Source organism: Corythoichthys intestinalis, chromosome 10 (assembly GCF_030265065.1).
Source record: "Corythoichthys intestinalis isolate RoL2023-P3 chromosome 10, ASM3026506v1, whole genome shotgun sequence".
NCBI classification, from domain to species: Eukaryota; Metazoa; Chordata; class Actinopteri; order Syngnathiformes; family Syngnathidae; genus Corythoichthys; species Corythoichthys intestinalis.
In genome coordinates, this window is record NC_080404.1 from 14,664,451 (window position 1) to 14,679,498 (window position 15,048).

The following is a 15,048-nucleotide window of genomic DNA, read 5'->3' on the forward strand; positions in this document are numbered from 1 at the left end:
CTGAAATAATGCATTAGCTTGCGCTAAATTTAGTTTTAGATTCATTCTGCACGTTTCAAAGTCACTCGCTCAAACTGGCCGTTGCTTGCTTCAGCATGCCTCCTTTTCCTTAGTTGGCACCTCGCTCGGAAATATATTAAAAATGTCCACATTCGGTTCGCCCTCCTTGACATCACAACGGCTCTTGGGATATATGTAGTCTTTTGTGCTGCTTTCGGTTTTGAAAAAGGACAAGAAATGATGGAAATATGGAAATAGATACATGGTCAATGCAGCGTTTTAATGCATATTTATGAGTGCAATAAAACTATAAAACTCAAATGACATTATCTCCCGTTTTTCATGGTCGATTGACTTCAAATAAAAACTGGCGTGGACATCAACTTCCGTACTTTCAAATGAGACCAACCAGCAGCACATGGGTGACGTAATTACAGAGTGACTAAGCTTCAAAGACGACATGCGTAAACGCGTCGCTGCCAACACGTTCGGTGTTAAAGGGTTAAATAGTGAATAAAAAATAACATCTTTGTTCAGGTGGCTGATAGCCGAGGAAACTGCACCCCACATAGGAACCCGGCACCATGCATGATCCCCCAGGATCGAGAGAGCATCTTCCATACTTTGTTTGCCTTTTTCACCAAATCAGGCCGCAAAGTCCTGGTAACTATGCACCATTCTCACGTTTCCTGACAACCATTCAGGCCTTTTCTTTTCTGTCTGCTTATCACGTTTCTTTGACTGTCTGTGTCAGGACTGCGACCGGCCAGGAAGAGCGTGTATGACAATCACCTGCACGTTGGGGCCACAGCTAAAAGAAGAAGCTTTGAACATAGATATCAAACTTCTACTCAATACTGAAATTCTAAAAACGGTAAGAGGTGGTTGTCGCTTGAATAACATCGTGATCTTCAAAAGCTAAATGCAATCTTGTCTTTTCCGCAGGATACTTCCTCTGTGGTTCAATTTGTGACACGAGGCCACGTGCAAGTAAATGATAGGACAGTGGAGGTGCCTAAAGGCTTGCCAGAAGATATCTCTGTGAGTACAAATGTATTAGTGTTACAACTGCCTTGGCCAAGGGAAACCAAGACAACGAAAAGCTTTGTACGATGATGAGATTTCTTTATTACAAACTGCATTTAGGGAAATCATTCTGATAGATTGTAAAGTTAGTATCACAGCGTATCCCCAAGAGCAGAGCGTTTCCTGTTTTATACCGTTTCTTCTTCTGGAGAGACTAACACTGTCTGTAAATGGGGGGTCTCTACGGCAAAACGGACAAATTAAAAATAGTTCGGGGGCTTAATGTGCCATGAACTGCTATGGCAGCATATAGACATATTGTTCTATGAAACACAACAGTTCTTTTGGCTTAAAATACATCATTTTATTTTAAAGAGGGTTGCAAGAGCAGAAACTGCTTATTCAGCCTTGTGTGTGTTGTGTGTGTCGACAGAAATAGGAAAATATGATTAAATTAGCTAATTAAAAAAAAAGATACATTAGAAAATAGGGGGGTAACGGTACAATGACAATGACAATGACAAAGATTTTAACATGTATTTTACAAATGAAATGCCTCAATGAATTTTTTTTTTTTCTTATGAAACGACTACCACGTACCGAAATGGTTCAGCACAAAAATCTCGGTTCGGTACATGCCTCGGTTTTGAGGTCACGGTTCGGTTCATTTTCTGTACGGTAAGAAAACAAAATGCAAAATATAAGTGTGCTAGTTGTTTATTACACACCTTTGTGCTTTCAGCAATAGGAACATTAGCCTATACAAAGCTAGAATTCTGCTCAAAAAGTAGCGGGTATTTAAAGATAATCCAACAACAATTTGTCTTTCAGACCCCGCGTATTGGTCAGCTTTCTTTCGGAAAGAAAGACTTTCTGAAAGAAAGAATAAAAAAGAAGTCCTGTGCTAAAGAGAAAAGCAATCCCAATGACAATGATTTTAACATATATTTTACAAATGAAATGCCACAATGAATCTTTTTTTTTTCTTATGAACGGTTTTCAAAAGCTTTATTGGGGGATTTTCTCAAGTTAAAGCGCCACACAGAAATTAATAAATTTAATTGTGTAAGCAGGATCTATGTATTATTGTTATTATTTAATTACAGGTGTTTTAGCTCGTTTCAATTTATTTTATTTAAATGGGCTATTATTTATTTTATTATGTGTTTATATTTTACAAATGTGATGTAGTATTCATGTATATTGTTGTATAACTTTAGTTCCTACAGTATGTGAATATTTGTTCCTACTTGTTTTGTTGTGGTAGGAGGGTTTTGTATTGAACACGGGGCCGTGTTGGTTATTATTATAGCAGAGAAAACAGCAGTAAATCAACAAAGACAAGTCAGCTGTGCCCCGATCTACCACTCAAGAGATCTGATGGACTCAAAAGTGGGTTACGATTGCATATTAGTGTAAAAATCGACCGGATCCACCGTATTTTTACATGAGTGATTTCCAGACTGCCCGATCCTAGCTACCAGTAGGAGTATTGACGTAGGAGGGTCGCGTCTCGTGTCAGATAATAAACTCTGACGTTCTCTTCGCGTGTGTCGTGTTGAGCCACTTCTGGGACACGTCAAACACGCGGCCGCACTGCGACTGGTGTGCATTGGCTGATTGACTTTAACGCCCGCATTTCACTGCGTCCTCGCAGCGGCCACGATGTCACACCGTTGACGTTTCTGTCCTACCTTGTTGGTCCTCATTATAGTAGAGAAGACTGAGTAAATATAATCTACACAAAGAAACTGTAACCCGATCGACTCACAGCCTCAAAAAGTAAGGGTTACATTACGTCAGAAACTCGTTCAGTACGCCTCCCTTCTGAACCGAGCACCACGTACCGAAACGGTTCAATACAAATACATGTACCGTTACACCCTTATTAGAAAATCATTTTGCTAAGGTTACTTGGAGTTTAAGGCCTCTTAAATGGCCAATTATTAAAGAAAGATGTGCATCTTATGCTATTTATTTTGACAATTTAAATGTCTTATAATGGCAATTCAACTTCAGATCTTTTTGCTTTTTGGCTATGTAATTGTAATCAATTACAGTTTAACCAAAATTCTTTCAAATTAAAATAAGCACATACTTACTTATGTGCTACTAGAAGGCTATTCTACAAATTGTGTTTGGATTGACCTCCTATTGCGCCATTTCTGATGTTAAAATTCCTTACCAAACTGTAAATTTGCTGTCGGATGGTAATGTCTTGAGCCGTGCGGGGAACACCTGAGGTCGTCGGATATGTGGTGGCACTTCTACCACAAACAAAGACCGATGGGCCCCCCCTGTCGTTTGCTGACTGATTGAATGGCTCCAAAGATCAGTCATGATGATTAAATGGAAGACCCCTGATCCTCTAGGTAGCATCCATCAAATTATTACGTTATACTGAACCAGCAACAGGCATTCTGACCCTATGCTCCAGACATTCTCACCCCCACCCACTCCCCCACACACATCAAGTAGTAAACACACATCCACACCATTTGGGACCCCGGGTTGTATTACTTACAGCTTACCAACAAGCTGGGTTCCTCATTACTCGTTTCATGTAAACACAGTGACATACAGTAAATCCCTTGACGTACAATGAGACTCACGTTCCTAAAATGAACAGATTTCAGGTTGTAACAGTTGTCGCATTCCCAAACTAAAAGACGAACGAATGTGTTAACATGGGAAACTATTCAACAAAGAGTTTATCTTCATTTCGCACTCTCTCGCCGTCTCACGCCACATTGAATTTCAAAGCCCAGCATTTCAAAGCTAGGCAGCTGCCTTTACTAGGACGTCATACAGCTTGTGTAATTGGGGAGTGTCCTTAAATATCTGGCAAAATGGACTGTCCAACATTTTTGCATGAGTAAATAAATAGATCCCATGATATTTTGTTTGCCAGCATGAAGACAGGCTTAGGATTGTTGCAAAACAATGTTCTTTTTCATTTGAGTGAAATTAGTGCAGCTTAAATACATGAAAGCATTCACAAACTTCTTTATTTCCAAAATAAAAATGCTCATCTAATTGTGGTGGAAGCACAAGTCACAGCGAGAAAATCAAACACAAATAAGAGCAGTGGTAACTAAGTAGATGATAATAGAAGCTTTTGTGATGATGTGTTTTTTAACTGAACTGCACATGGCTGACAATGATGGATGATCCAGGAGGCCAATGTACTGAGAATGACTCTTAACTATATAAGCAGGAAAGAAAAATTACTTTTGATATGTTGAGACTTTATATTTAAAAAGGGAGTGGGTGATTTAGAGAGGTGTTGACCTAATAAGATGAATGAAGTTCATTTTAGGAAGCAGTGACCAAAAAATCACCTTCATTTATCAGAAAACACGTTAAATGCAATAGAGCAGTGTTTCGAAAACATTTTTCAGCTCAAATCAACTAATGTTAATTAAGGGACCCTTATTGTAAAGTGTTACCCACATCATATTATTGAAGTAAAATAAAAAATAAGGTACTTTTTATGCAACTTAACAAAACAAAACAATAAAACGACTGGATACAAAATGGCGGACGAGACTCCAGCGTCGTAAAGTCGAAATCGCGTAAGTCAAGTACGTCGTAACCCGGGGACTACCTGTCTTTCCTTTTAAATACATTATTTTATGTTTATATACTCTATGTGTATTACAGCTGATCTTTGAGGCGCTACACAGTCAGGAGCCCAGAGGCTATGTGGTGGGCTGGATCATCGCCATCAGTCTGCTGGTGGGCATCCTCATCTTTTTGCTGCTCGCTGTGCTGCTATGGAAGGTAAAATTATTCCTGATTTTACTTTTTGCCGTTTCTTAAAGCTTATTAGTCAAATGTTTCGCCACTGCATTTTGTTATTCAGTACTGTTTATGTTCAAAAAGTTAACAGCTAACAATGCAGCTCTCCCAAAATTCAAGTTTTTTTTTTTTTTTTTTTTTGGACAGATGGGCTTCTTCCGTCGGAGGTACCGCGAAATCATCGAGGCGGAGCGGAACAGAAAGGACAGTGATGATAGCTGGGACTGGATGGAAAAGAACCATTGAGACTTGTGGTGGTGGTGGCAGCGGCGGTAGGGGTCCTCGTGGAGCCAAAGAGATTTAGGGATTGGGTCAGAATGAATCCAACGGCACGGGGCTCCCCTTTCAGCCTCGTCGTCCTGTTGGCACCAGGCTCAACAAGCCTTCCATATGTGGAAGAAGAAGAATATTCTCCATATTTTCTGGAGACTTGATATGTTTTCGAGGGTGGGGATCCAGGAATTTGCGAGGTGACGAAGAATAGCCAGAACTTCCAGCTGGCGGCGAGGAGCTGCAGGTCGAATGTCCGAATGTGGATTCTGGTGGACGACAAAAACCTCAGGGCTGTGTTACAGAAGCAACTTTATTTTTTGACACTTTAAGCCATATTGTGCAAGAAGTGGTCTCGAAGAGGAGTTAGCGCCATTCTAAACATACCGCGTCCGTCGTATGTTTTCCTAAAAGCACTGATGTCTGATATGCCTGAATTTCTCAGCTCCAGAAATTTATCTAACCCTCAACAGAGTGGAAATGTTCCCTACTTAGGGAGTGGACAATTCTTCTCGATCTTCTCCGTCTACCCTTTTGTTGATACCATCAAACAGTAATGTTATGTTTTACACACAAGAACACACACGCACACACAGTTAAAAACACTGTAACCTCTGCTGCTGTTGCAGAGTTGGCCCACAAAGTGCAGTGAATAATCTGGCTGAGGTTTTAAGAAATATTAACACCTTATGGGCCATGTTTTTTTTCTTTTAAATCATACCTCTGTGAAGTCAGATGCAATCAAATGCACATTTATATAAAAATGATGTCAAACTTTTATGCTGCTATCGTTTTTAAAATATTTACAATTCTCTTATAGGTCAATCTGAGGTCAATCTGCCCCCCATTTAGATTAAAAATGGCTAATAATTGTGTCAATCGTTCGTGTTTCATTTGTGCTTGTTTGTGCTGTAAAAAGTTTTGTTTGTGCTGCTATTGTTTTTGAGATATTAATTCCGAGTGATGACGTCAGTCGCAGCCCCTCCGTCAGCCACGGCTGACGGAGCGTACCAACTCTCTTAATCACAGAGGGGTGTCCCAACAACTAGAGCAGTGGTTCTTAACCTTGCTAAAGGTACCGAATCCCACGGGTTTCACAGGTGCATTCACCAAACCCTTCGGAATTTCGTAATAAAGCCTTTTTTTATTTGTATTTTTTAACGAATTCAACACCTAGCAAACTAAGATCTAATTCATGTTCAAATTTCTTCCAGTTTTCTAAATTACTACAGATAATTTTGATTAATTTTCACGTTAGTAAGTGAAATTAAACTCATTTCATTTCACACAGTTTCTTTTTTTCTTTGTTTTCATGTCTACATTCTCGTTTTATTATCGCATGAATGGTTTTTTTGTTTCCTTGTACCCTGCCTATTGTGTCCTTGTACCCTGCCTACTGTTCATAGTTATCTGGGATTGGCTCCAGCGCCCCAGTGACCCTCATGAGGATAAGCGGCTCGGAAATCAATGAATGAACGAATCCTTGCATCACATAGTTTTCATGGCGTAAAATGACGCTTTTTTTTTTTTATCATTATCCACGCAGTTCACGCTGTCTGTAGATCTGTTATACTTCCTCATGCCAAGTACCAGTCAACCTTCCACTGAGCAAACTGATTTCTCCTCCCATTAGATAGAGGCCTAGCATTTGAAAGAAATGGAATAAAGCCTGTAAAGTGAGGACAAACCAGTCCAAAACCTGGTCTAAAATGCCACTTTGCCTTGATTTAGTCAGCGTACTAAATAAGGCTATGCGTTTCTTAACCTTCACCGAACCCCTGAGGCTTACTCACTGAACCACTGCTAGGGCAAACGTAGCACAGACGAATGGCACCCCTTTGCGTCCATTTTGCTGTAAATCACGTCATCACTCGAAATTAATATCTCAAGCCCCCCATTTACTGCAAAATGGACCGGAACGGGTGCCATTTATTTGTGCTACATTTGCGCTAGTTGTTGGGACCCCCTCTGTTATTGTATTGTCAGAGTTGGTACGTTCCGTCAGCCACGGGAGTTTGATCCAAAAAAGCTGTGAGTGACGTCATCACTAAAAATAGAAATCTCAGTATCTCAAAAACAATAGCAGCACAAACAAAAACATTTTACAGCACAAACAAAGCACAAACAATTGACACCATTTTTAATCAAAATGGGGTGCCGGTTGACCTCTGATTGACCTATAAAAGAATTCTTAATATCTCAAAAACGATAGCAGCACAAAGCTAGCACAAACGAATAACATAATTTTTCTGTAAATTTGCATCTGATGGGGGGGGGGGATTCACGGAGGTTTAAATCATCAATATTTCCCAACCTTTATTTAGATCCAAGGCACATAGTTTACATTAGAAAGTCTGAACGCGCACCATCAAACAAAAATGTCACAAAAATTTCATTAACAAGTTAACTGTATAACCTACGCATTCCTTTACATGTTTGTCTGTTGACAGCTGTCGGGGAAAAAAAAGTATCAAATAGTATCAGTGTTAAGGCGAAAGTACAGAATTTTTGACATTAGGCTTAATCTTTGAGTTAGTGGGGGTTAAATTAGTCGGTGGAGTTGATTTCAAAAAATTCCGTGCAGTTTATTAGTTATTTATTAATTTCAGGGCTCCGGAGTGGCTAAGCTAGCACAAGTCACGAGTGGCCGAAGCACTGATTCAATGGTCCCATCCTAGCATGCCAATAAAAAACAACATATGCACGCATGAAAATCATCGATAACCCATGCAATCAATAGTGTTGGCTATGTTTTCAGGATGAAGATATTAAAACTTACCATTGCACGTCAATAACTGCAGTATGAACATCAACATTTGTAATCCAGTAGCTCTGTAGGTAACAGGCTGCAGAGCGGAGTAGTATTTTTTCCACCGGTGTGTTTATGTCGTAGCCAGCAGCTAGTATCCACAGTTTTTATTGTTCCTTGTTCTTCATAGGGAATTTGTGGAAACTCTCATTTACCCATTTCTTTTGTTTCCACGGCCTCTAAATGCACGTTTCACTATGTTGCCATTCTTTAGTCAAGACTCCGTAGACTGATGCTGCATTCAAGGAAGGTGGGAAATCGGCGTTTTCCCTCCGACCAGGAAAAATATCATTGGAACGCCACTCGAACTGGGAGGCCCTAGTCGCGAAGTCAGGAAAAAAAAGTACCACGAATAAGGCAGTTTCGTTTTTCCTCCACTATTTGATCACTTACGGGAAGCCATGTTTGCAGCAGGTCAACATGTCTTTTGATGGCCAAGGTAAAAAAAATTTTTAAAAACGCTTGGAACGCGTTGAGGTCTCAACTGGTACCATCCGAGTGGGATAAGTCCCACTTCCCAACTTCCTGGAATGCAGCATGAGCACGAGTGGCTGAAGTACTCCTCTCTATTGTGGTCGCATTACGCATCTAAAAAAATAGTCCTGCAGAAATAAATAAATTACGGCAGTTTTGTGTGACATTGTTTTGGCCGCGTGGGTATTTTGAACAACGATCTGCATTTTGAATTTATTTTACTAGGTTAGATCTGTTAATATTGTTTTTTGTTGGCATGCTAGGAAGGGACCATTGACTTGCGCTAACATAGCCACTCCGGAGCCCTGATATGAATAAATAACTAAAGCCTGAGTTATGCTCCCGCGTTGCGGTGACGGCGCAGCGACTACGGCGTCATTCGACATTCGATGGTTCTCCGACCAGGTGACGCGTTGCTCTGTAATTCACCGCCAAGCCACAAGAGGGGTGTTGCGTTATGTTTGTACGGTTTTGGGGCATGCTTTTTGACTTCCTCTTTTCTAGTTTAACGGAGAAAAAATAAACGATGCAAGATGGAACGCTTCAATGTGGATCTTCAGCTCATCAACATTGAATAAATGTTGATCATACAAATGTTGAGGCGCAGGCGACGCAGAAGACTGTCTAGGGGCGGTCTGTCCAACTTTTGATGCCGCATAGAGAGTTCCAGCCTCGGGTGAAAACCAGCTAGCTGTGGCGGCTCGCTTCAAACTGGTGTCCAGCACTGCGTCCAGCATTTTGTCCAAGGTCTGCAAAGCCCTCCAGCCGGATTTGTGTGCCGTGTTCTACAACCAGCCAGTGGCAAACCATAGCAGATTTCTGGCATCTATGGAACTTCCCAAACTGCCTTGGATGCCTTGATATTGACGTTATCATAAAAGCACCAAGGCACTCAGTGATTATGTATCGTGTGTGAACTGCCAATTGTTAAACATCAAAACAACTCTTTTGACACCAAACCTGTGTATACTTGAAGTGTGACATGTAAATAAGTCACAGACTCACAGCAAACATATGTACACAATAAATGATAAAGTGCACCAACCAAAAATACGACATAAAGTGATAAAAAGCTGGCAGTTTTTGGCCGACTGGGTCACCGCTTCGTGTGGCTACTCGATTCCGAACACACACGCCTTGGTGGTTCTTCCATTTTTTTATTCAATCGCTGACCTTGCCATTTGGCAATCTTTATGATGTCTTGACAAGACTTGCTCTTCGATGATACCTCTGTCAGCTTGGTCTATTTTTGCGTGTACAAAAATAATGTTTTACAATGGCGTTGATTTCGCACTGAACCGTAAACAACAGTCTGAGCGGACTAATCACAGTACATTTCCCCCACGTCATATGCGTTGACGTGACCCGAGGGTTTGAAAAATCAAAAGGTACACGTCAGGCTACGGCGCAGGGTCGTAAATCGGGTCTTCCTTGACGGCGCAGGTCTGATGCGGAAGCATAACTCGGCCTTAACAGACTGTACGGATTTTTTTTTTTTTTTTTAATTATCATCTTCCACCGACTAATTTACCCCAGCTAACTCTTAAGATTAAGCCAAATGTCAAAAATTCTGAATTAGGTACACGTGTATGCTCTTGTTTGAGCTACTGCTGTGGAACTTCCCAGGTGGAACACCGTCAGACTTATTGTGGGTGGAGTGTTCGTTTTGATTCACAGTGTTATACTGAGTGGTGTTTGAAATATTATGCTGGGTTTATTTGGTTGGATGCGGGGCCAAACTTCCATAACCAACTGTCAGTGTGATGTAGCGCTGTTCATTCTATAAATACAGCAATTTTTTAAATAGCTCAATTAACACTGGTGTGCCAAATGATGTGTTCTGTACATCCTTATTCTAAATTCAATCAAGTGGTGTTTGACTTGATGTCAGGACGTAAGATAAATCATAAGATTTATGTGCCAGTTGACAATGGCGGAGTGTATTAGGTTTGATTATGTTACAGAATGTTACTACTATATAATTACAGTATATTTGTTGGAGTCTGGAGAAGGAAATTTGAGTTGCACTCCACTGCCTCATGCGTATACGTGAGCGGACCCTCGTGGGCCTGGACTGTAGTGTGAGTCATATCCCAAAAATAGGTGGGGATAGGCTATAATAAATCACTAACATGAATGAATTCTTTGGGGCCTACTTTCAGATAGCATGAGCAATCAGTCAGCCGAGTAATGTAGTTGCCTAAGTCATATCAAACCCCTTTCACAAAGGTAAATTTGCCTCAAATTAACCGCTGCCACTTGACATAACCTGGTTGACTATAACTCAGACATGAGACGTAAAACACTTAGCAAGAGCCTTGGTATTTTTCATTTTTATTGCATAAGGTAAAAAATGTCTTGTGAAATTATGCTATCAATAACCAATAAGTGTATAAATTGTCCCGCAAAATAACATTTCAAAGTGTGAAAACATTTAAAGCTTGACAATGGAAACCTAAATGTGTAACTCTAGTCTTCCCAAAGAAGTTTTGATTGCCCCCCACCACGCACGCACACATGCGTATTACCAATACTCACTTTTTAAAACCCACGTTCAGTTGTGTTTGGATGAAATGATTTGCAATTTGATGTGGAATGCCAAATATCAATGTATGTTTAGATTTCAGACTTTCTTTAAGACTGAAGTGTTGAGAGGCTCACATTTTTTATTTTATTTTTTTATCTTGTTGTGTTACATTGATTGGATGGGACACATTTCTTAAGTTACCAATGATTTTCACTGGCATGAAAGCATATACTGTGCACATCTTCAGTCCACTTCCTTGATCATTCAAACCTGAATGAAGATACAAGCGACACTTCACATCTATAGGAGGGTAAATTTCAACTGTTATGGAAATAATTTTGATAGCTTTCACCACCAATCACAAGTTCTATGGGGGGGTTTATTCTGAATATACTACTGTCACTGAATATCGTTTCCAATATAGAGTGTTGAGTGGTTTTAATGATGTTAAAGTTGTATATTTATCGAATGATAAAAATTTTTAGAGTGAAAGATAGTGTCATTTTGTGTGTGTGTGTGTTTTCTGGCGTCCTCTACTGGTTATGGTGTAAATGTGTACACAACATACTAGTATATTCATAACTCACTGCACCATTTGGACTTGTGAAGTGTTGGAGTCAGATAGACATCGGCACAAGGAACCAACAGCTCTGTAGGCTACAGATTCAGTAAATAAATGCACTAGTCTCAGTAAAATAATTACAACAACAATGAAATGGGATCACCAACACAAACTGAACCAGATTCATTTATGCATGGCCGAAGTGCACAATGTAATGTAAAGATGTCCTGATCACGTTTTTGTACCCGAGTTCGAGTCCCCTGATTTTGAGAATCCGCCGATACCGAGTCCCGATCTGATACCGAAAAAGAAAAAACGTTTTAAGAATATTACTGTCCCACCGTGCCGCCTTCATAATGTGAATTATTTTTTAACAAGAATCATGTTGAAAAATGTTTGTCTTTATTAAATGCTTCATTGAGTGAGTCCACTCAAATCCACTCACACTTTGACACGCTGCTGAGAACAGCCTCTCTCATACACATTGAGTTGCCACAGAACACTACCACTAGTGTTTAAAAAGCTAAATGATGATTTGGGCCTTTGATGGTAGCGCTATTAAGCTTCCCTGGTAAGATCAAAGCTACACCCCAGTCAATCATCATTAATTTTAAATAGCTAACTTTAGGGCACTGCTGACCAAGAAAAGCAGGAGGGTGAGGGAGAGCGTGTATGAGCATGAAGCAGAATAACATGAATATATTTTTTAAATTAAATAACCGATCTTGTTCACATGATTCCGATCCTCTGAAAAATTGCGCACTCGGCCCGAATTCCGATCGCGTGATCAGATCGGGACATCACTAATCTAATGTGTTTTTAAACACATACATCACACTTTCCTGGCGCTACGTTAGCAATGAGCTGCTACAAAATAATCTAACGAGCAAGGATAGCAGTGATATCTTGTGGACGGATAAACAATATATCAGTTAAGAAAGAAATCAAACTTAAAAAATAGTCAACTTAAGATCAAAGGACAGCACACTCAAGCCCTTAACTAACTTGTAGAAATACCACCTAAAACAAACGATGCAATACAATAAATGCTTGCAGCATAAGATAGGGTTACCAAACGTCCTCTTTTGCCCGGACAAGTCCTCTTATTACGTGCCCTCCGGAGCGTCCGGCCGGGTTTCATAAATTCATGAAAATGTCTGGTTTTTATGATTTTTCTCGGGACCAATTTGAAGAGAATCCCTCTGGCCGGTAGGGGGCAGCGCCTGCCGGCGTTGACGTGGCTCCTACTAGTAGGGGCGGGAGAAGGAGTAGATCTTCTTTTTTGTTGGCAGGTTACCCTTTTGTTTCATGGGAATTACCACCATCTACTGGCGGTTTGGCGAGAGGTCAGACTACAGTAAGGAGTTCAATAAGTTCTAAAAGACGTGGCTCTATACACCTTTCTGTAAGTTTATCTCCTGTTAATGTCGATCACGTGTCTTCTGTTGTATATAGGGTTATACGTGTACACAGAGATGCAGTATATTGTATGAGTCTTGTAATTGTTCTGCATTAGTTTATTTGGTTAAATGCTAGTATTATATTCTAAATAGCTGTCTTTCTTATGAGTTTTTTTTTTTTTTTACCATAAATACGTATACAATTTGCTTGGTACACCAGATTCACCGCTGTTCCAGCTATTGAGTCTGGCCACCATTCAGCGGATACAATTTCCAGGGCGGAGCAAGCCACAGCAAACAGACAGCGGAGTGGACCAATCAGCGACGGGCAGATGTGACGTTAGTAAAACGACGACGGCAGGACGAGGTACTTGCGCGCGGAAGTAAACATACGAGGAGAGCGGAGTTTATTCAACATGGCTAGCGCGAGACAGACTGTTGTCAACGACACGTGTCGATGTGTTTTTGGTCATTTAAAACTGATTTTACCGTGGATTGGAACATATTCTTGGCTCTCCTGTTCACCATCTGTGTTGTTGTGGAGACGACTTTCGACGCTCAAGAGTGACATTGCTCGTTAAGAACACGTCACGCAAATAAACAAATCTGATTTGTCGATTGATTTTGCACCTGCTCGAGAGGCCGTTAATGGGCTGGTTCCCAGACTTTTCTCTCAGTGTTTGAAAAATACAGGGAGAACAGTCTGGCCGTGCCAGGCAAGTATACAATGGCAAATGATGACTTCTGTCGGAGATTTGTACTGGTGTAATCTGTAAAATCCTGTTTGGTGTCGCATCTTTCCGCTGCCAATGATTGTAAACTTTTATAGCAAAGTCTGATTTTGCCACGGTTCCCGTAGTCGCTAAAAAGGTAGCAATCAGGGAGCTCAGCCGCGCTAGGCATTATGGGCAATGTAGTTTTGAACTGCTGCATTTGGAAACAGGCTGGTTGAATAGCTTGTCAGTTTATTTCGGTTATTGTTTGCGTACAATTTAGAACATTGAATGATAATAAAAATTGAGTGGGAATAACAATTTGTCAACGACAATTTTCGCGATAGTAATTTAAAATAAAGTTGAGTTGGCACATAGCCTACTGTGTGTGTGTATTGACTGGACTACATTTCCATGGGTCTGCAACTCTGCATTACATTAATTTTTTTTTAATCATTATTCATTGTTTTTTTTTACTATTCAATTTTTTTTTTTTTTAGGAAGAATAAAGCCTGTTGAGTAACCATTTGAGTAAAAAAAGTAGGTGATATAGGCATCTTTGAGTGATCTTCGAGTAAAATTCAAGTATCTTGAGGCCGGGCCGAGTATCCTCTTTTTTGGTCAAAATATGGTCACCCTAGCATAAGACACTGTAAAACATAGGCAAAAGCCTATGTGTAAATGTTTTCTCCGTGAGCTTTTGAAAACTAAACATCTTTGTGAAAGTGCACTCCTGTGCTTCATCATATTTAAGTTCAAAGACTGATATTTATACACAAGTTAAAAATAGCCCTGTGAGAAATTCACAGCAAAGTTAATTAAAAGTTCTTATGATTAAAAAAATATATATATATATAAATCGAGAAGTTAAGAAATTAATATAAAATATGCAATATTTTTAGACCCTGCCTATTAAAAGAATCGGAATTGAGGATCGTTTGGAACCGGAATCGGAATGTGGAATCGGAAAAAGAACCGTTTAAATTCAAACAATGCTCAACCATATACGTGAGCACTAATTTAAATGATCACAGGTTATATACTAGGCCTACGTATAGATTACACAGATTATTGAGAATAAACTTTGATTGAAGCAACATTTTTTTAGGATTGAATAATAAAGACACAAATCTACCTCCATAGACTGGCATAAAATATTGTAGTGCCAAAGGCTACAAGCGTAACTGTCATGTGACACCAATTGCTTAGAAACGCTGTCATCGAGCACATGCTGCAGGCAGCACTAAATTATTAACAAACAGCATAGAACATCTATTTCTGGTTGAATCAGTTGGAAGCTCGATGTACGCAATGTCTTCATTACTGGACCACAGCTTGATAAGGACAGCGGTGGCAGACCAGGTGGTCGCGCCCTTTGCTTGTCACCTGTGTCACCTTGTTCTGCTGTGTGAGAGCGTAGAGGAGCCAGAACACTTCAGCCAGCTAGTGGAGGCAGCTCAAAGTTT

General features: G+C 40.1%; 1 protein-coding gene across 1 annotated transcript in view; it reads left to right on the forward strand.

Annotated features, from left to right (window-relative positions):
* Window positions 1–6,672, forward strand: part of itga9 (integrin, alpha 9) — a 91,840-nt gene extending 85,168 nt beyond the window's left edge. Inside the window, exons 24-28 of the mRNA XM_057848312.1 lie at window positions 538–663; window positions 755–874; window positions 946–1,041; window positions 4,690–4,809; window positions 4,975–6,672. Coding sequence (XP_057704295.1) covers window positions 538–663; window positions 755–874; window positions 946–1,041; window positions 4,690–4,809; window positions 4,975–5,073 — 561 coding nt within the window. The 3' untranslated portion in view covers window positions 5,074–6,672. The remainder of the gene's footprint in view (window positions 1–537; window positions 664–754; window positions 875–945; window positions 1,042–4,689; window positions 4,810–4,974) is intronic.
* The last annotated feature ends 8,376 nt before the right edge of the window (window positions 6,673–15,048 follow it).